The sequence below is a fragment of the Bos javanicus genome, chromosome 25, assembly GCF_032452875.1.
Source record: "Bos javanicus breed banteng chromosome 25, ARS-OSU_banteng_1.0, whole genome shotgun sequence".
In the NCBI taxonomy this organism is placed as follows: Eukaryota; Metazoa; Chordata; class Mammalia; order Artiodactyla; family Bovidae; genus Bos; species Bos javanicus.
Genome location: NC_083892.1, coordinates 4,542,642 through 4,563,003, shown reverse-complemented (window position 1 = coordinate 4,563,003; position 20,362 = coordinate 4,542,642). Strand labels below are relative to the sequence as shown.

The following is a 20,362-nucleotide window of genomic DNA, read 5'->3' as shown; positions in this document are numbered from 1 at the left end:
AGAAGTGAGGTCGAGCTGAAACTAACCTGATTCAGCCTCCTGAGATGGGTTCCACTCAAGCCAGTGTGAGAAGTCCAAAGCCAGGAGTTAAGTTCAACGAGCAGGTTCAGATGTGTCAACCTTCTGCAACATGGTCGGCGCTCACGGATAATGCAGAATGAAAGAAGTCAGGGGATTCCATTTATGTGCAGTGCAAAAGCAGACGAAATTATTCTAAAGAGGGGGCGAGCAGAGTGACGGAGACTCTGAGTGGGGTGGTCTGACTGGGAGGGGCACTTGGGAACCTTGCAAGTATGTAAATGGTCTAGGTCTTGAACTGGGTGGTGGTCTCCCAGGGGTAGGCACATGTGGAAATTCATGGAGCTGCCACTTAGCCTGTGTACTTTATGATCTGTAAGCTATACCTTGAGCTTTCAAACTGCTGATGATTTATTGAGCACCTAGTATATATGCCAGAGCTTAGACACCAGCATCAGGACATTATCCTCTATTCGAATGGGATTGGTAAAACCCAAGGATGCAGAAAAACTTTTCATCTGACCCTCCATGTTGGTGCTTCAGTTTCTGGATTTCTGGGGATGCTATTGTGTACAGGGTGCCCTTAGGGAAAGAAACAAGAATAACCACTGGAGTGCACAGAGTCCCAGGCAGTCAAAAACCAGCTTTGGGAGAGGGTGGGGGTTGACTCAATATAAGGCTGGCTTTGACTGCTGGGAAGCCCTGGACTGGGTTTGGAGGAAACAGAAGCAGTAAACTTTCAAAAAATGAAACAAAACACCCAAAGCTAATGGGTGGGAGGAGTGATCACACACAGCCTAGTCTTCACCTCAACTTTAAAGTGAGTAGGAGATTCCCAGGCAGAGAAGAGAGAGCAAAATGTTCTGCTAGACATCCAGAGTCAAAGCCAGAAGTGGGGTACATGCCTGGCATGATGCTTTACACACAGCTGGCCTCAAAAATGTTTATTGAATCTGCATGCCCCTGTGAATGAGTGAATGACTGCATGCAGGTACCCCTGCATGAATGAATGAGTGAATGAGGGTGATCTCAAACCTTCAGCATCCACAGCTGGGCTCCTGGCTTAGCATCTAACGCAACTGACCCGCACCTACGTTCCACCAAATATCGGAACCACTCAAAGTAGTTCATTAAAGGAAGGCTGGCTGAGCCAAGGGAAGAATGAGGAAGGAGGTGGGGGGCGGGGAGGAGGCAGGACTGGGAACGAGAGGACAGGATGGCGTGGGGAGGAGTGAGGGAGTCGGGGGAGGAAGAGACTGGGAAGGAAGACGGGGAGGGGAGGAAGAAACGAGGAGGAGGACCATGGAGGGGAGAAGAGGCAGGGAGGTGTCACTCCTGGGAGCCCATGTTCACAGATGCAGGCTCCGCGGGAGCATCAGGGGCCAGTCTGACCTGAGTCATCCTGCCCTCAGGCAGCAGCAAGATGCTCCTCTGAGCCACACCCTCTCGGAGAGCAGCCGGGTCGGGGGACCTTGCTGACCAGCACACCCCGACCTCATTCCTGCCCAGAGAGACGTTTCCTGTTTCCTCCTGGACAGTGCGGGCAGTGGCAGTTCCGGCAAATGGTCACTAGGTGGCGAGTGCTCCGCGTGGTCCCTTCCCCAGGTCTCAGCTGTGGGATCCCGAGGCGGACACCTCAGCAATGTGAACGGTCCCAATGATGGATGCCCACAGCCAGCCCCCCCGGGGAGGGCCGGCAGAGCAGACTGTGGGGCCAGATCGTCTCCCCGTCTGCCCGTGAAGGGGGTCCACGCTGTCCCTCTCATAACAGGGCTTGTCCGAGAGACGCCCCCCGAGATACGTCCAGAGAGGGGAGAGGGGAGGAGGAGGCCCTGATGCGTCCTGATCCACTCCAGCCCAGGGCAGTCACAGAAGTCGTTTCCTGAAGGTGCCTGCGAGCCCAGTCTGGAGAGGAAGGAAAAGGGCTCCCAGATGCAGAAGCTCCACTATTGTCTGTTTTACACCCCGGGATATTCATGCAACAAATAGTTTGGGAGGAAAATGAGTCCAGGGCTTAAAAAGCATTGAAGACCTTTCCACTTACCCTTGAGGACTCCACCATAGGGCAGAAACCCAGCCAAACATTCATAACCCGAGGTTCCTTTTCTTAGAAGTGTTACTCAGTCGGCCGACTCTTTGAGATCCCATGGACTGTAGCCTTGCAGGTGCCTCTGTCCGTGGGATTCTCCAGGCAAGAATTCTGAAGTGGGTAGCCATTCCCTTCTCCAAGGGATCTGTCCAAACCCAGGTCTCCTTCATTGCAGATGGATTCTTAAAGGGCCCCCCAAAAAATTGCTTCAGGTCCCACAAAACATGGATCTGCGCCTGCCAGGCATATACTAAGTGCTCAACCCACAGTAGCTAACCAATGAGCTGGATGCGTTCCATTTTACAGATGAAGAAATTAAGGCTCAAGAACACTGAGTGGTGAGCTCAAGACCAGGAGCATGAGAATCAGCTAGAACTCCCACCACGTCCTGGGGACCACAGTCGGCTGCCTTGTCAAAGCAGCACACCAATGGGCCATCGCTGCAGAGACCTGGCCCCACCCACCCCTCACCCTCTTCTCTGCCAAGCAGCCTCTGGAGCTCTTGGACCAAACCCCCGTGGCCGCCTGTCATGTCATGTGAGTCCCTATGTGGATTCTCCCTTTATCTGAATGGAAATGGACTGGAATGGGTGCATTTAACGCAGATGACCATTATATCTACTACTGCGGACAAGAATCCCTTAGAAGAAATGGAGTAGCCATCATGGTCAACAAAAGAGTCCGAAATGCAATACTTGGATCCAATCTCAAAAACGAGAGAATGATCTCTGTTCATTTCCAAAGCAAACCATTCAATATCACAGTAATCCAAGTCTATGCCCCAACCAGTAATGCTGAAGAAGCTGAAGTTGAATGGTTCTACGAAGACCTATAAGACATTTTAGAATTAACACCCAAAAAAGATGTCCCTTTCATTATAGGGGACTGGAATGCAAAAGTAGGAAGTCAAGAAACACCTGGAGTAACAGGCAAATTTGGCCTTGGAATATGGAATGAAGCAGGGCAAAGGCTAATAGAGTTTAGCCAAGAGAATGCACTGGTCATAGCAAACACCCTCTTCCAACAACACAAGAGAAGACTCTACACATGGACATCACCAGATGGTCAACACCAAAATCAGATTGATTATATTCTTTGCAGCCAAAGATGGAGAAGCTCTATACAGTCAGCAAAAACAAGACCGGGAGCTGACTGTGGCTCAAACCATGAACTCCTTACTGCCAAATTCAGACTTAAATTGAAGAAAGTAGGGAAAACCACTAGACCATTCAGGTATGACCTAAATCAAATCCCTTATGATTATACAGTGGAAGTGAGAAATGGATTTAAGGGACTAGATCTGACAGAGTGCCTGATGAACTATGGACGAAGGTTCGTGACATTGTACAGGAGACAGGGATCAAGACCATTCCCGTGGAAAAGAAATGCAAAAAAGCAAAATGGCTGTCTGGGGAGGCCGTACAAATAGCTGTGAAAAGAAGGGAAGTGAAAAGCAAAGGAGAAAAGGAAAGATATAAGCATCTGAATGCAGAGTTTCAAAGAATAGCAAGGAGAGAAAAGAAAGCCTTCTTCAGTGATCAGTGCAAAGAAATAGAGGAAAACAACAGAATGGGAAAGACTAGAGATCTCTTCAAGAAAATTAGAGATACCAAGGGAACATTTCATGCAAAGAAGGGCTTAATAAAGGACAGAAATGGTATGGACCTAACAGAAGCAGAAGATATTAAGAAGAGGCGGCAAGAATACACAGAAGAACTGAACAAAAAAGATCTTCACAACCAAGATAATCACGATGGTGTGATCACTCACCTAGAGCCAGACATCCTGGAATGTGAAGTCAAGTGGGCCTTAGAAAGCATCACTACAAAGAAAGCTAGTGGAGGTGATGGAATTCCAGTTGAGCTATTTCAAATCTGAAAGATGATGCTATGAAAGTGCTGCACTCAATATGCCAGCAAATTTTGAAAACTCAGCAGTGGCCACAGGACTGGAAAAGGTCAGTTTTCATTCCAATCCCAAAGAAAGGCAATGCCAAAGAATGCTAAATACCGCACAATTGCACTCATCTCACACACTAGTAAAGTCATGCTCAAAATTCTCCAAGCCAGGCTTCAGCAATACATGAACCCTGAACTTCCAGATGTTCAAGCTAGTTTTAGAAAAGGCAGAGAAACCAGAGATCAAATTGCCAACATCCACTGGATCATGGGAAAAGAGTCCCAGAAAAACGTCTATTTCTGCTTTATTGACTATGCCAAAGCCTTTGACTGTGTGGATCACAATAAACTGTGGAAAATTCTGAAAGAGATGGGAATACCAGACCACCTGACCTGCCTCTTGAGAAACCTATATGCAGGTCAGGAAGCAACAGTTAGAACTGGACATGGAACAACAGACTGGTTCCAAATAGGAAAAGGAGAACATCAAGGCTGTATATTGTCACCCTGCTTATTTAACTTCTATGCAGAGTACATCATGAGAAACGCTAGGCTGGAAGAAGCACAAGCTGGAATCAAGATTGCCAGGAGAAATCTCAATAACCTCAGGTATGCAGATGACACCACCCTTATGGCAGAAAGTGAAGAGGAACTCAAAAGCCTCTTGATGAAAGTGAAAGAGGAGAGTGAAAAAGTTGGCTTAAAGTTCAACATTCAGAAAATGAAGATCATGGTATCTGGTCCCATCACTTCACGGTAAGTAGACGAGGAAACAGTGGAAACAGGGCAGACTTTATTTTGGGGGGCTCCTAAATCACTGCAGATGGTGATTGCAGCCATGAAATTAAAAGATGCTTACTCCTTGGAAGGAAAGTTATGACCCACCTAGATAGCATATTAAAAAGCAGAGACATTACTTTGCCAACAAAGGTCCGTCTAGTCAAGGCTATGGTTTTTTCAGTAGTCATGTATGGATGTGAGAGTTGGACTGTGAAGAAAACTGAGTGCCAAAGAATTGATGCTTTTGAACTGTATTGTTGGAGAAGACTCTTGAGAGTCCCTTGGATTGCAAGGAGATCCTACCAGTCCATTCTAAAGGAGATCAGCCCTGGGATTTCTTTGGAAGGACTGATGCTAAAGCTGAAACTCTGATACTTTGGCCACCTCATGCAAAGAGCTGACTCATTGGAAAAGACCCTGATGCTGGGAGGGATTGAGGGCAGGAGAAGGGGACAACAGAGGATGAGATGGCTGGATGGCATCACTGACTTGATGGATGTGAGTCTGAGCGAACTCTGGGAGTTGGTGATGGACAGGGAGGCCTGGTGTGCTGCAATTCATGGGGTCACAAAGAGTCGGACACAACTGAGCGACTGAACTGAACTGAACTGAACTGAAGGATGCCATTGGAAGGAATGTGTGCTTAACATACTGTGTATCTCCACTCACCCACAGCCTCTAGTACCCAGATATGCATTCAGTAAGCACTCAATAAATGTGTCTTCTTGCTGTTGGTACAGCCTAAGTGCAGGGAGTAAGGGCAGAGTGTTGACGACTGGAAAATGAGAGTGTTTCAGAATTACAGAGCAAATGAACAGGGAAATGTCTCGTCTATAATAAATATACCTCTGAAGAGTCTTAAAAGAAATCAATGAAGCACAACATCAAAGTCCCAGGGAGTTATAAATCAGCAGCCTGGTAGACAAAAGTGCATCTGAAATCATTTAAAGTGCACCAGAAATCATTTATGTCTGAGTAATTAGAACACATTGGAACGACTCTGTGCCATTGAACTGAAATTGAGCAACATAACGTTTAGAAATCCCCACAGACTCGGGGAGGAAAAGGAAGAAAGTTGCGTTGAAAACTCCCCCACCTGTCCGGAGCCCTCTTGAATGGTCCCCAGGAGGCCTGGAGGGAGACAGTTGTTGTTTAGTTGCTAAGTCTTATCTGACTCTTTGGGACCCCGTGGACTGCAGCAGGCCAGGCTTCCCTGTCCTTCACTATCTCCCAGAGTTTGCTCAAACTCATGTCCACTGATTCAGTGATGCCATCCAACCACCATCATCTGTCAACCCCGTTTCCTCCTGCCCTCAATCTTTCCCAGCATCAGGGGCTTTTCCTAAGAGTCGGCTCCCCCCATAGGGTGGCCAAAGTATTGGAGCTTCAGCTTCAGCATCAGTTCTTCCAATGAATATTCAGGGTTGATTTCCTTTAGGTTTGATCTCCTTGCAGTCGAAGAGACTCTCAAGAGTCTTCTCCAGCACCACAGTCTGAAAGCATCAGTTCTTCAGCACTCAGCTGGTCCAATTCTCACAACCTACATGACTACTAGAAAAACCATAGCTTTGACTATATGGAACTTTTTCAGAGAGACACAGAGTTTTTTTCTAATGTTTGCCCAAACTGGCTTTTTCCTTCTGGTTTAAAGATGTCTGTGGCCCCAGTTGTTGAAAGAAAAATGCAGGTCCCAGGCTGCATGTAACAGACTAGGGTCCCTCATCTGACCTCACTTCCGAACTGAGAGGGGTGTTTGATAAGACAGAAAAGACACCAGGGGAGTGTGAGAACTCATGTGTTTTCCCAGAGAGGTGGCCAGTCTTAGCAAGGAAAAGGCTGGACTTTCTTCCCAGGGCTCCCACCGGAGGTGACACTCCCTCCCACAGCCTCACGAGGGGGAAACTGATGGGGACTGGGGTCCTGGTGGGTGGGAGCAGAATGAAGGGTCCGAGGGCACCCCAGATGGGGAGAGCAGGAGGTGAGAAGGACCAGACAGAGGGGCTTCTGAAGGCTACCTACCAACCCAGTGGCCAGATTGATAGCTGGGAAAAATAACCCTACCCTCTTTTATTTGGGGAATAAAATAAGGAAATAGCAGGAAATGGCACATGAGTATTAAACACTCTTACAGCCCCTGCACTCTGCGATGGAACCTGGCCCGCCTCACATGGCCCCAGCATGGCCCCAGGACTGGAAGGCTTCCACAGTCTAAACTGCCCCACGAGCCAAACCTGACATTCTTGAGTCACTGTCAACTCGCAGACAGAGAGGAATAAAAATCCCTGTCCGGGCCATGCCTCCCTCATTCTCTCCCCTGCTCCCCACTATTTTTAGACAACCTTACCTCAGGCTCTGGGAGTCATGTCCTGGGCTGTCACCCGGCTCCATCAGCAGGTGGGCAGACATGAAAGCAAGCGGAAGACCCTGCATGCAGCATGGGATGGGGAGGGGGTAATGCTCAGCCCATTTACAGAAGCATGTCTACTCATGCCTCCCTGCCTAGAATCCAGAAGGTTATGTTGGGGAATCCATCTTCAACCGTATGACTGCAAATGTGGTGCGGGCATACGTGCACCTGGACGGCACATAGAGGTCCTGCTGGAGTCTGGAGAGGATGACCGCTGCCATGCCAACAGCTGTTTTCCCTTCTGGAGCCTTTGCAATCCTGCTCCTGCTCCAGATGAGTGAGGCCCCTCAAAGGAGCCACAGGGACCTTCACAAAATGCGAATGGTGAAGCCTTTCAAGGCCTTCCAGGGCTTTGGGATAAAGACCAGTGTCTTCCCACAGCCTGGGAGCCCTGTGTGGGGTGACCCCTGTCCTGACATCCCTTTGGCCTCATCTGGGATACTGCCGCTCAGGCAGACTTCTGACGGTTCCTGGAAATAACCATGCCCCTTCTGGTCACAGGGCCTTTGCACATACTGCTGCCTCTGTCTGAAAGGCTGTACTCCCTACCTTAGTCCCAATCCTATTCTCCTCCTTGAGGCTTCAGCTCATGAGTCCCCTCCTGGGGGGACCCCAGATATGCCCCTCCATCTGGGCCAGCTTTCACTGTCAGAGGCCCTCCCAGGAATGCATCCCTCCCTTTGTAGACTCCTTTAGTGTTTATCTGCTTACTCTCTGTCTCTCCCACTAGACTTCAGGGTCTGGGAGGGCAGGGCTCGACATATCTCAGGTGATGACTGTAGTCTGAGCATCTACGCAGGGCCTGACACATGGTGTTGCCCAAAACTGGGCAGATGAATGGCTAGATGAATGTGCAGATGGGTGGATGGGTCACCGGTTTTTGTTGACAGTGGTTTGGGAGACTGATCATTTTTATCAGCTAGAAGAATACGAGGACATCAAAATACAAAGCAAAGGGTACTGGAAGTTGAAAAAAGCCAAAAAAGAAACAACAGCGATAATGCTGGCGGGGGCAAGCCCACTAAGTCATTCATTCAGTCAGTCATTGACTCTCTCATAATGTGCTAGGCTCCTCCAACATGTGGGCTCCGGGATGGTGCTGGGGTGGCAGGGAGCTGCTGGGGCCCACCTTGTGGACCAGGGTTTGGATCTAGGTCATGAGGTCTCACCAAGTTTGGCCAAGCTCTGGCCTGCGGTGGCCCTGAGTCAATGTTGGCCAAACACCTCAAAATGCATGGCACCTGCCAACCTTCCAGGAGGGTGCTTCCCCGTGTCCCCACATGAGGGGAACACAACCTTGGGGGACAACAGCCTGAGGGCTGACCTCTCCTTGGCACCCACTTCTCTCCAGGGGGGCACTCGGCATTCACATTCCACTCCCATCTCAGACCAGCAGTGAAAGACAGAAGTTGGCTCAATGTGTTTTGCTGGTAATGGGATAGACGGATGGCATATTGGAAATTCACATTTAAAATACATCTCTCCCTTCTGTAAATGAGATTGCATCTACCGATTCGGGTAATGAACATCTACTTAGATCCACGCCTCGGGCTGGAAGCAAGAGCCTAGGCACGGTTCAGCCTGTTCCGGGTGGTCCAGCCCATTTCGGTGCTCATCACAGAGCCTCTCCCCTTCCTCTGGTCATTTTATTTCTTAGCAAAATCATTACTGAGAATATTGAACTGCCTTACAGAGACATATTTACTTCCCTTATCTTCCCTCCATCTCTCTTGATTAAAAGCTATGTGTGATATTTGTAGTTATCAAACATCAATATTTGGCCTGGATTTGCGGGAGGGAGGTGGTGGAAGAAAAGGCGTCTGACCGTTTCTATAAAGGGGAAAACCTTGAGCAAACAGGCTGCGTTTCTTACCAGGGGCACTAAAGAGCAGGGACTCATTTCGGAAGGGACCGGCCAGACTGCACCCTGGCAAGCTTCGTGACACCAACGACTGGGGCTAGAAATTAGATTCCAGATTTCATCTGGAAGGCCGGCTACCTTCAGAGGGTTGGGAAAGGGGGTGACAATTATGCAGCCTGCCTGACAACTTGATCAGAGCGACTACAGCCTTCTTCCCCAACAGCTGAGTCCAGCAAAGTGCACAGAGCTGAAAATAACAACAATAATAACAATATGAGTTAACCCTTCTGAAGTGCCCACCCCCTAACATTATATCTACATTAACTCAATCCTCACAACAACCCGATTTATCAACTCCAGACGTGGAAAGTGTGGGGCAGAAAGTTCCAGTCGCTTGCTCAGTCCTTCCATCTGGAGTAAGAGGCAGAGCTGGAAGTCAGTGCCCGCAGCCCAGCTCCTGAGCCTGTGTGTGTAACCACTCCACAACCCTGCCCTCTGTCTCACAGGCACTCCTGGACCCCGGCACCTCCACGGCAGAGCACGGTTGCCCAGAGTCAACCATGCCCTGAATTCACAGAACAAGATGCTGGTCTAAGAGCTGCTGTTGTTGCAGAAGTGGAGTCCTTGCTTTAAGCCCTCACCATCACTGACTCCATGCGCCCCTCTGTCTATCAGTCAGCATGGTAATAACCACATCTGCCCTCTGGGGCATGACAACAAATCACAACTTATACTTTCAGAGGGCTTTTAGCATGCAAGTGGGATTTATATTCATTGATGGTAGGAGTGATCATTTGTAAAAACGCTTTAGAAAAGTTTAGGGGTCGCATCTACTGAAACTGAATGTGTATCCCTTCCACACCCAAATATACCCTGTGGTGGATTCCCAAGATAAATGGGTGCATATGTCCATTAAACAGCAGGCACATGAGAGTGTATAGCCCCAAACCAAAGACAGCCCAAGCGCTCATCAGTTGGAGAGCGGATGAATCAAGCATGGTATAATCAATCAATGAAATACTATTCGACAATTTTACCGAAAACAGTCAATGATGCATGCAATAATGTGGCTGAATCTCCCAGGGATGAGGCTGAATAAGGTAGATGTGTATAGGGTCCATTTATATGAAGTTCGCAAATGAGCAAAATCTATCTTTGGTGGTAAAAATCAGGAGGGTAGTTGGCAAAAAGTAGTAGCGACTTCGGTGAGGCACAAGGGAGCCTGTTGGGGTGTCCTCCGCCCATAAGACTGATCTTGTTATTCACTCATTCATGTCAGCAGCAAGCATTTATTGAGCACCCACTGTATTTTACACGCCCCCTCTGGAGACGAGGAGAACACTCATTCCCAACTGGAAGTACGACGCTCGCCTTGGAAACCTCTCAGAAACCCAGTATCTCCAGGGGGCACAGCCAACTTCGGGGACCTGGGGACATCGCTAAGGAGATTTCCCCCTTTTATCTGGCAGCGAGTGGTGCAGAGAATGGCAGGGCGGCTCATTAGAGCCGCAGACCTCTGCACTCGCTGAGCCCGAGGTCGCGAGCACCACTCAGCATTTCATCGTGGCAAGCCTGGCTTGCTTTCATCAGAACCACGTGGCCAAAATCATGTGCGACATTTTGAAGGGAAAAGAATTTAAGCCTCCATGTCTCACTGCCCTGAGTATCAGCTTTGTCCTTCTGCTCTTAATGCTGTTATCTCGTCCGCACACTTGGTGTTCTGCTGAGCAGATGCTATGGAAAGGCAGATCAGCGAGGAGAAGCAGAGTGCGCCTGGCGGCCTGGGTATCGAGCCAGTGACCCCTCTGCTCTGGAAGCCAGCTCCAGTGGGGTGCAGGAGAAGATAACGCCTGAGGAGGACCAAGGCTTCCCCCAGTTCCACAGCTTCCAAGCCCGGTCCCAGGGAGCTCTTTCTCAAATGCAAATCAGATAAGACAATCATGAGCTTAAAACCCTCCAGTGGCCCCACGTGGATCACAGCCAAAACCCAACTGCTTGCCCACCGTGGAGCATGGGGCGGGCGGGGAGGTGGGTGACAGTGTCCACCCCTCCTGCTCATCCCTGGCATCCCCTACTCTAGAACCTAAGCCAGGTGTAAATCCATGCCCACGCTTCCCCTGCTCCTCCACAAGTGTGATGACCCACCCTTGTCTTCAAGATGCTTTGACATCTCTTCCATGACGCCTTCTCTGACTGCCTATTTATGCCACTACTAAATTTTGCATTGTGCCTCCACTAAGAAGCAATCAGATGGTGCCTCCACGATGGGTTTCATTGTCATCTTCCCTCGTAGACCACAAGCACTCAGAGGGCAGGATCTGGGTCTCTTTCATCTTTGTACCCTCCGACTTTCACCAGTAACTGCAACAGAGTTTGCTTAAGGGTGGAGGGTGGAGAAGGGGAGGAGCGTGGAGGAAGGGAGAGATGAGGAGGAGGGGAGGGGAGGAAGGGAGGGGGAGTGGACGGTGGGGGGGGCATCTAGTCGGGGGAGAAACTCAGTGCAGCCACAGAGACTTGGGAAGAATTGGAGGGCAAAGCTTTTCCGAGGGATTTGTGTGGACGGTTAGGAATCCAGACAGATTTGGAAGGGGTGGGGGTGGGGGCGGGTGACCTGAAGCAGAGGAGATGACCTGGGTAAGGTCCACAGTTGGGGAAGATGGCAGGTGGAGACAGGAGGACCTGGGCTGGAGGAGTGGCAGGGTGGGGCCCACGGCCAGCTTGGAGGGGTCCCAGTGTGTTCTCACATCCCAGGGAGCCACTGAAACGTGGAGAAGGAGAGCGAACCCTAGTCAAGAGGCTGACCAGCTTGGGGGGAAAGAACTGGAAGAGGAGGACGGGTTAGAGCTCGTTATGTAATCCAGACGCAACGTAAGGAAGGCATGGACCTGAGCCATGCATCCACTGGGGATGTGCTGATGGGGGCATGGATAAGCTGTGCTGACTTCAGAGAGGGGAGTGCCAAGGGTACCAGGGGCCAGGAGGGCGGCAGCGCATCTGAATGCACAGGAGGAGAAGCACTGGGGAAGGTGGGCAGATGGGCAGCTCCAAGTGAGCTCCGGGAGACTCTGTGTCTCCAGGAGGCACCTGGCATTGGGGTGGTGCCAGTGCAGCCTCCCCTCCCCAACTACCAGTTATAATCGATGGTTCCACTCCTTCCTGCTGAGGACAGGAACAGCCTTAGGTGCACTGGGCCCACTGACTGGCATCCATGAATGAGGTGCTACCTGTCTCCTACACCTGGCCACAGGCATCACGACCTGGGGTCAGGGGTGGGGAGCTAAAAGAGGCTGCTGGACCCACATTTCACAGGTGAGCTGCGGGCAGAACTGGGGATGAAGTCCAGCCAGATGCACCAGAGCTCATTCTTGTACATTCTGCTCCCTCTTGGAAAGTCAAACAGGCCTGTCAGGACTCACGGTAACTATGAACCGGAGAAGAAATGACCAGGAAATCCGCCTCAAGAAGAAACTGGCTCCTTTTCCTTTTTTTCCTCTAGAATCTGACACGAAACCTTGGTCAGCTCCCATCAGAAGTAAAGTCTGGGCGAACCGGTGCCAGTGGAAAAGAGAAAGGGATTGTGTTTCCTTTCCAGAGCTTCCTTCACCTCCATCCTTTGAAACAACACAGATCACTTTTGCTAAGTTCCAAAAGGTGGCAGCATTCTATTAAATATTCATTTGCTGCTGAGGCAAAATGAGGAGGAAGTTGAGACAAGCAGACGGCCAGATGGCCAAGGTCAGGATATCTGGGGGTATCCAGCACTGATGGGGGGCTGGTGTGTGTGGGGGAAGCTGTGAGCCCTCTACTGGGGCAGGAAGGGAGGATCCTGGACATAGAGACCCCAGACCACCACCCTTGACCCCAAGACAAGGAGTGTTTTAGACTCATCTTAGGACTGTCATAGCACAGGGTTAGCGGAGATCAGACCCCAGAGTGTTCCCCTGTTTATGCCGCTTACGGTGGAGAGTTTTAGACCTGTGACACGCCTCTCACCAACAGCGAAGGTGATGGGTATCACTCAAACGATTCTGCCAGGATGGGCAGACCCAAAGCAAGCGTGCCCTACAGACTGTCCCACCGGCCTTGAGAAGGGAAGCTGCCATGAGGGGGGCAGATGGCCGGGAGATGCAGGCAGCCTCTGGGAGCAGAGGTCCGCCGCCCTCCATCCACAAGGGACTGAATTCACCACAGCCAGCTCCAGGTGAGACCCCAGCCCAGGCTGACACCTTGCTTGCAGCCTCGTGAGACCCTGAGCAGAGTACCTAGCCATGCCAGGCCTGGGCCCTGGACACACGATAACTGCGATACAAGCTGCTGAGTGTCTGGTGAATTTTTAGGTCGCAAAAGGAAGTGAACACAGTGCATATCTGTCACAGAGACACATACAGGTTATGGACTACAGCTCTGGAATGAGACAGAACAAAATGCAATAGAAATTTGGATTCTGCTACTGAACTGCGTCATGTCTCCTGGATAGTACAGAAAGAGAGAAAAATGCAAGCAGAATGTTATTTGTGCTGGGCAGTGTCACCGCCAACTGCTTAAGGAGGCATTTATACCAGAGAGAACCCCCAGATCAAGTGTGGGTCTATCTCATGCCTTTTTTATTTTGGTTTTTTTTTTTTCTTTTGGTCTCATTTCTCATGCACCTCTCGTCACGTGACCTTTTGGCTGCAGTGACCCCGATGTTTACATACAGGTAACATGACCTCAACACAACTACTTCACCCAGCACCTAAGCAAAGACTCTAGTCTGTTCTAAGATTTGAGGAATGCATGGCTCACTCAGATGTGGGTGCGGAAAGGCTGGTCTCCAGCCTGGAATCTTCCTGTGGGGTCTTTAGCAGGTGACTCTGACCAGGTGTGAGTCACCAGCCTTACCTGCTGACTCTGAAGTCAATCTGACACCTAAAATGTTCCCAGAAATGCTCCCTGAAATGCCAAAACAGAACCAAGTGGCCTTCCCCTCAGCTCAACTCAGCTCGGGAAACAGCCCAATCCAGGTTCAAGTTCAGACCCAACACCCATGAGCTGTGAGGCTCAGCATGTCACTCTCTGCTGAGCCTCAGTCCCCTCACCTGGGAAATGGGGTCAGGGACATTTCCCCCTCAGTGGGCTGCTTCAGGGATGGGTGAGATCACGCACTTGAAATACTGAGCATAATGCCAGCTACTTCCTAGGTGCCTAGTAATGCTGGCAATCATTATCATTTCCTTATTCTGGATGCAAGTGAGTGGCACCCAACGTGTCCAGGAAAGACCCTTTCTGGGAGGCAGGACTACAGCAGAAAGCTAGTGCCAGAAGCTGCAGCGCCGGCTGGTACCAAGGGGCAGTGAGTAGAAAGACACCAGGGCCTGAGGCGTCCTTTCTCCTGGGGCAGCCAAGGGCCAGAAAGTGTCTTCGGACCCTGGTCCAGTCTTATAAACTGCATTTTCACTCCTCTAAGGGGACTGCAACATTTCTATAACAACTGAGAGTGAAACTTTATTAAAATGCCATCAGCTGTCCTAGAAACCTCCCTTGACAGCTCAGAACCCACCACTTAATTTTAAAAATAGTCATTGTCATTATTATTATTATTGGGTTGGCCAAGAAGTTCATTTGGGTTCTTACGGAAAAATCTGAACAAACTTCTTGGCTGATCCGATACTTTTACTATCAAGGAAAACAACTACATACTATAAAATAAAACAAAACCTGTAGAGTCAAAAAAAAAAAAAAGCAAAACCAACCAATTTAGTTGATTTTCCCATCTGCCTCTCTGACATCTCTCTCTGCTTTTCAGAGAAGAGGAGATATATGAATCTAATTGCATATAATTGAAATTATATGCAATATAATATATAATGTCATCCAGAAAGGTTGGTCACCATATGACATAGGCTGCATTTCTCACTCCACAATATGTCACGAGCATCTTTCCAAGTCAATAAACATAAATCCTCACCATGAAATCCTAGCAGCAGCTTAGAACTGGACTTTATAGACGCTCATAGTTTACTTTTAAAAATTCCTTATTGACAGATATTGAGGGTGTACCTTTTTATTATTTTTGCTAATAGAATTACCCCTCAACAAACACTGCTTTCTCACACTCATACAATCAACCGCAAGGTGTCCATTCCTAGAAGTGTAATTACTTGGATCAGAGAGTGAACACACTTTGCACACTGAGACAGGTGCCATAAACCACCCTCCAGAAAGGTTGGTCACCATGTGCTGCCACCGACGGAGGTCACGCTGTGACTGCTTCTGCCCGTAACACGCTGGCCTGGGAGGCTGACCTGCGGATTCCAGACAGGGAGACCCGGACCAGAGAACTGGGAGGGTCGAGGGTAGGGAGAGAGGGGATGCTTACCATCCTCTGATCTTCAGAGCTCGAATCCCAGGGAAACTCTAAAAGTCTGCAGCCTCCAGGGGGAAACAAGTGGGACAGTATCCCATCAGCCTTAATGAGGCGAGGCTGGAGGCTGGAGAATACCCAGCCCAGCCCAAGGAGGCTGAGCATCCGGGGGTGCTCTTTCGGAAAACAGAGCTCTCGGCCACCACTGGTCTTACTGTGAACAACAAGCATTATGAGGTGGGGGGTTTCTCCCCACCTATCTGACTACTTCCGAAGAAGCTTCTGCGCTGCACCCCCAACTGCAGGACTCTTTGGTGAGTCACTTTCCTGCTCCCCATTTCATCTTCTCACCTGCTAAATGTTTTTAGGACCGTTTTATTTTATTTCCATAGTCTTAGTGAGAGGTTACCAGAATCCTGCGTGGAGCATGGATGGTTCTTTTAAAATTATGAAAAGTGTGGTAGCCAACCTCCAAAGTGACCCCCCAGTAATTCAGCAGAAGTGACGGCACGTGACTCCCCAGGGCACAGGAGGCATCCTGGTTTCTGCCTTGCTCTCTCTCTCCCAGGATTTCTCACCCTGGGGGAGCCCGCCAGCCACGTCATAGGAGCCTGCCTCCACGTCACAGCTTTATGGAGGTGTCCACACACGAGGAACTGAGGCCAGGTGACAACAATGACCTAAGCCATCTTGGAGGTGGATCCTCTAGCCTCAGTCAGGCCTCCAGGTGGCAGCAGCCCTGGCTCATGAGAAACCCTGAGCCAAAACCAGGCACCAAAGCCATTCCCAGAGTCCAGAGGCACTGACACTGTGAGATCATACACATTTCTGCTTTTACCCGGGACTGAAATCTAGGGTTCCTTTTCAATGTGGCAAGAGGTAACTAACACACTTTCCTGCTCTATCAGTTAGCTTCCCATCCACAATAGGGAGAGACAGTTTCATGGGCTTGGGGTGAAGCCAGAAGACTGTGCCCCAGCGACGGAGTGGCTCAGCGGGTGGATGCAGCCTCTGAGTCCTGGGGTACATTACTACACTCCGGTCTTGATTTCCTCATCAACACAGTGAAGACAGAGATGGTGTTTACCTTACGGGGTTGTTGAGGGGGCTTAGAACAAAGAAGCAATGTCTGGTCAGTGGCCAGGTAGCACATGAAAATCGGTTGTGTGGTTGTCATTTTTCATCATCTTTCCTCTTCTTCCTCTTCCTCTCAGCAACTCAGATAAATGTCTCTTTCAGGTGACCCAGCAGTGAGGTTTATTATTTAAAAAAAAAAAAAAAACACAACCTCAAAATCTTTTAGGGGGAACAGACAGAGGCCAAAAGGTGGGACCTTGGAGAGTCCAGCTTTGTACAAAACACCAGCGTTGACTGGGGAAAAAGAAGGAAGCATTTCAAATACACAGCATACATATGGACCCTGCCCAGGACCGCATGAACATCTCTGATAAAGGAATCCACTCTTAGCCATTCATTTATCACTACCACAGCGTCTTGCCATATTCTTTCCATGTTCTTCTTATTTCCATACTATTTTTTTCTTTAAGTCAACTCATCTTTTTCAAAACTTTAATATTTTCAAAATACATTTCACTACCATAAAGAGAAAGCCAGTATCCATTGCTATAAAGAGAAGATCATCATGAAACCACATAACAACAGTCAATACAAAACAACAGAAACCAAAGCCCATGTGCCCCTTGACGTCATCGCAGGCTCACCACTAATACACAGGCTGACTGCACTTCGGGATCTCACCACGAGGTTAAACATCCTGGAGACGTCGGGCAGGAGTGAACTTGGAACTGTAAAGGCAGGGAACATCTCTGGTACCTGGTTGACAGGTGGCGGGGGGGAGGGGGAGGGCGGGTGCACAGAAATCCACAGAGATCCTAATACCAACCACGGTCACGTGCCCTGAAGCCCCCAATCCAACGCCACAAGGTGGGCCCCCCAAGGCACTCAGTACGCATCCCTTTCTTTACCGTGGGGACAGTCAAATGATAAACTTCCTTCCCACTTTCCCAGCACCTTGGGGCCCACCGTCACATCAAGAAGTAAAGAGATTAGCCCGTGGCCCCTGCCCTGGTCACTGTTTCTCCTGGGTTTGCTCTCCCAAGGGACCTGGCCCTTCTCAGAGGAAGGTTCTTGTCTTTCACATCATGTGCCAGGGCTGAGGCTCTGGCCCCAGGTGTTTCCTAACAGAAATTCAGTGAGTGCCTGGGAACATTTATTCCCCTCTCAAACCCAGTTACTTCTCCAATGAGATCAGTTTTAAGTTACAAACACACACGCGCACACACGCACTCCCAGTGATGGATGATGGTGACCAAGAAGGCTGAAAAGGATGCAAACGCAGTTTCAAACTCTAATCTGTTCAACAAAATGCTTCTACTTACTGAGGCATGCGGACTGTTGTTGGCACTGGAGAAGCAAGCTGAATGTTCAGATGTGTCGTCCTGGCGAAAACAAAGACAGGAGTAGGTGGGAAAACGGGTTGAGGAAACAAATTCTGATTTGGAGTATCCCAGTTTAGCACAATCCCACAGCAAGCTCGTGCGCCCTCCCATTCCCCCTCTCCAGTAGGGGGTCTAGACCCTCACTGCCCAAAACGGCAGCCGCTAGCCACCACGTATGTATGGCTAGTCTCAACTGAAATGTGCTGCAAGTATTAATTACATAGCAGATTTTGAAGACACAAGAAAAAAAAAAGAAGTGTAAAATATCCTATTAATATTAATATCTCATTAATATTTTTATATCGATTACATGTTAGAATGATAATACTTAATAATATATAAAAATAAAGCATTTTAGCATGCTTAAATATATAAATATATTATGCATATTTAAAATAAAATATATTGTTACAGTTAATTTCATCTGTTTCTTTTTACTTTTTAATGTGTCTACGGGAAACATTTGAATTGCGTACGTGGCCCTCATGACATCTCTATCAGGCAGCACCGGTCTAGATTTTTTTGAATGTGGACACTCCATCCTAGCCTGAGGACCCAGGTGGCAGTTTCATGGCTTCCCTGGTGGCTCAGTTGGTAAAGAATCTGCCTGCAATGCAGGAGACCCAGGCCCAACCCCCAGGTCGGAAGAGGACACAGGTGGTCCTATGAAAACCATGCCCACCATTACTTCCACTATAACTTGCCACTGTTTCACACTCGCGACAGCTCAAGCCTATGGAGCAGCTGGGATGCTGTGTGCCTAGAGATCTTCACGCATTTTCTTCTTTAACCCTCACAAGGACAGAGGAAGGAGGTTTTGCTCTCAGCCCCATTTTACAGGCAGAGAAACACAAGAGAGGCTGAGAACTCATCCAAGGCAACTCAGTAGGGATGCTGTGGAGCCAGGGCCTAAACCAAAAGGTTAAATGGATGGGTGTTAAGCGCTGTGGCTCCACTCTCCCTGTGGGGCTTTTACCCATTTCTCCATGTGCAGCACACAGGAGCCTGTCGTAGCCACTCACTAACCAAGTCTGGGGAGCTTGCCCCCCGAAAGATGCCTGCAGTGCCTATAGCTCCAAATTTTCATTAACGTCATCGGGTTTCACCTCAAGTCACCCCTTAAACCTCCTGGGCAGAGACAGGGGCAACTATATGTGTGTGTGTTCATGCACAAAAGAGATGAAGATATAGACAGAGACACAGAGACCAGAAGAGAGAGGGAAGGAGCTGGACCAGGCAGTTACTCAGACCCACCACACAGTCCTGAGAGGGCGGTGTCCGTAAACAGATCTGAACTCACAATGAGGAGGCAGACCCCGCTCGTCACTTCCCTTTCTGCAGTTTTCCCACAGCCAGTGGTCACGGGAAAAGCTGACGACCAGAAAGTCAAACCCGTGTTTGTGCCTCTCCTCCCTCTACAAGGAGCAGTCCTCACGCCGCTCCCCACCTACCACCCCCAGGTTACTAAAATGAAGTAATGAATTAGAGAAAGAAGGAAGGAAGGGAGGGGTGGGCTTAAGCATGAATCAGAGCCCCCAGACAGGGACTGCACAAAGCAGCCCCTGAGTGGAGAGGAGGAAGACACACTGATTCTCCTTTGACGGGTGTCCTGTGGCCTGAAAAAGGCTGGGCTTTCTTACTTCCTTCTTGGCCTCATCTTCTAAATGAGCCAACTAAAAGCCCTGCTTGAGTGATGAGTTCAGCCTAACGGCAGATCTCAACCAGGACCACATCCAAGCGTTACAGACCCCCAGGGGCCCCTGCCTCCTGGGCACTCCTTTCTTTGAAAGGGATCCTGAGGCCACAGCTGCCCCAGGAGAACCTGGCCTCCGCGCACTTCCCGCTGGTCTAGGGACACACAGCCACCCAAGAGCACCCATCTCGGGCTCTCCCAGGAACAGGAACCAAGACAGAGACAGCCCCCAGGCTCAGGGATCTGAAACACTCCCATTCAAAGCCGGGCTCGGGTCCATGAGCTGAGCTGCTCAGTCGTGTCCAACTCTGCAACCCCATGGACTGTAGCCCACCAGGCTTCTCTGTCCATGGGATTCTCCAGGCAAGAACACTGGAGTGGGTTGCCATTTCCTTCTCCAGGGGATCTTCCTGACCCAGGGATCGAACCTGGATTTTCTGCATTGGCAGGAGTGTTCTTTACCACTAGCACCACCTTGAGTCCATAGCAACCACCAGCTCTGGAAAGCTGAACTCAGGGTTAAGCCTAAATTAAGAGCCTTAATTTTAATAGCATCACGGATTCAACGGACATGAATTTGGGCAAACTCTGGGGGATAGTGAGGGACAGGGAGGCCTGGCATGCTGCAGTCCATGGGGTTACAAAGAGTCGGACACAACTTCATGACAGAACAACAACAAAAGAACCTCCCAGAGGAAGCTGATTGGAAAGGAAGAGAGGCCCCTGGTGAGCCGTTCCTCCCACCGAGGCAAACACCCCTGGGCCTGGGAAGAGACAACTTGTACTCAAGCATGACCTTACTTGGGAACCTGGT

The 20,362-nt window shown here is 49.6% G+C and overlaps 1 protein-coding gene across 8 annotated transcripts in view; it reads right to left on the bottom strand.

The window, feature by feature from the left end:
- The window catches only part of RBFOX1 (RNA binding fox-1 homolog 1), a 2,444,696-nt gene that overhangs the window by 2,087,501 nt on the left and 336,833 nt on the right, over positions 1-20,362 (bottom strand). For all 8 annotated transcript variants that reach the window (XM_061401054.1, XM_061401052.1, XM_061401049.1 and 5 more), the window contains exon 3: positions 17,796-17,855. In XM_061401054.1, the coding sequence (XP_061257038.1) occupies positions 17,796-17,855 (60 nt within the window). The remainder of the gene's footprint in view (positions 1-17,795; positions 17,856-20,362) is intronic.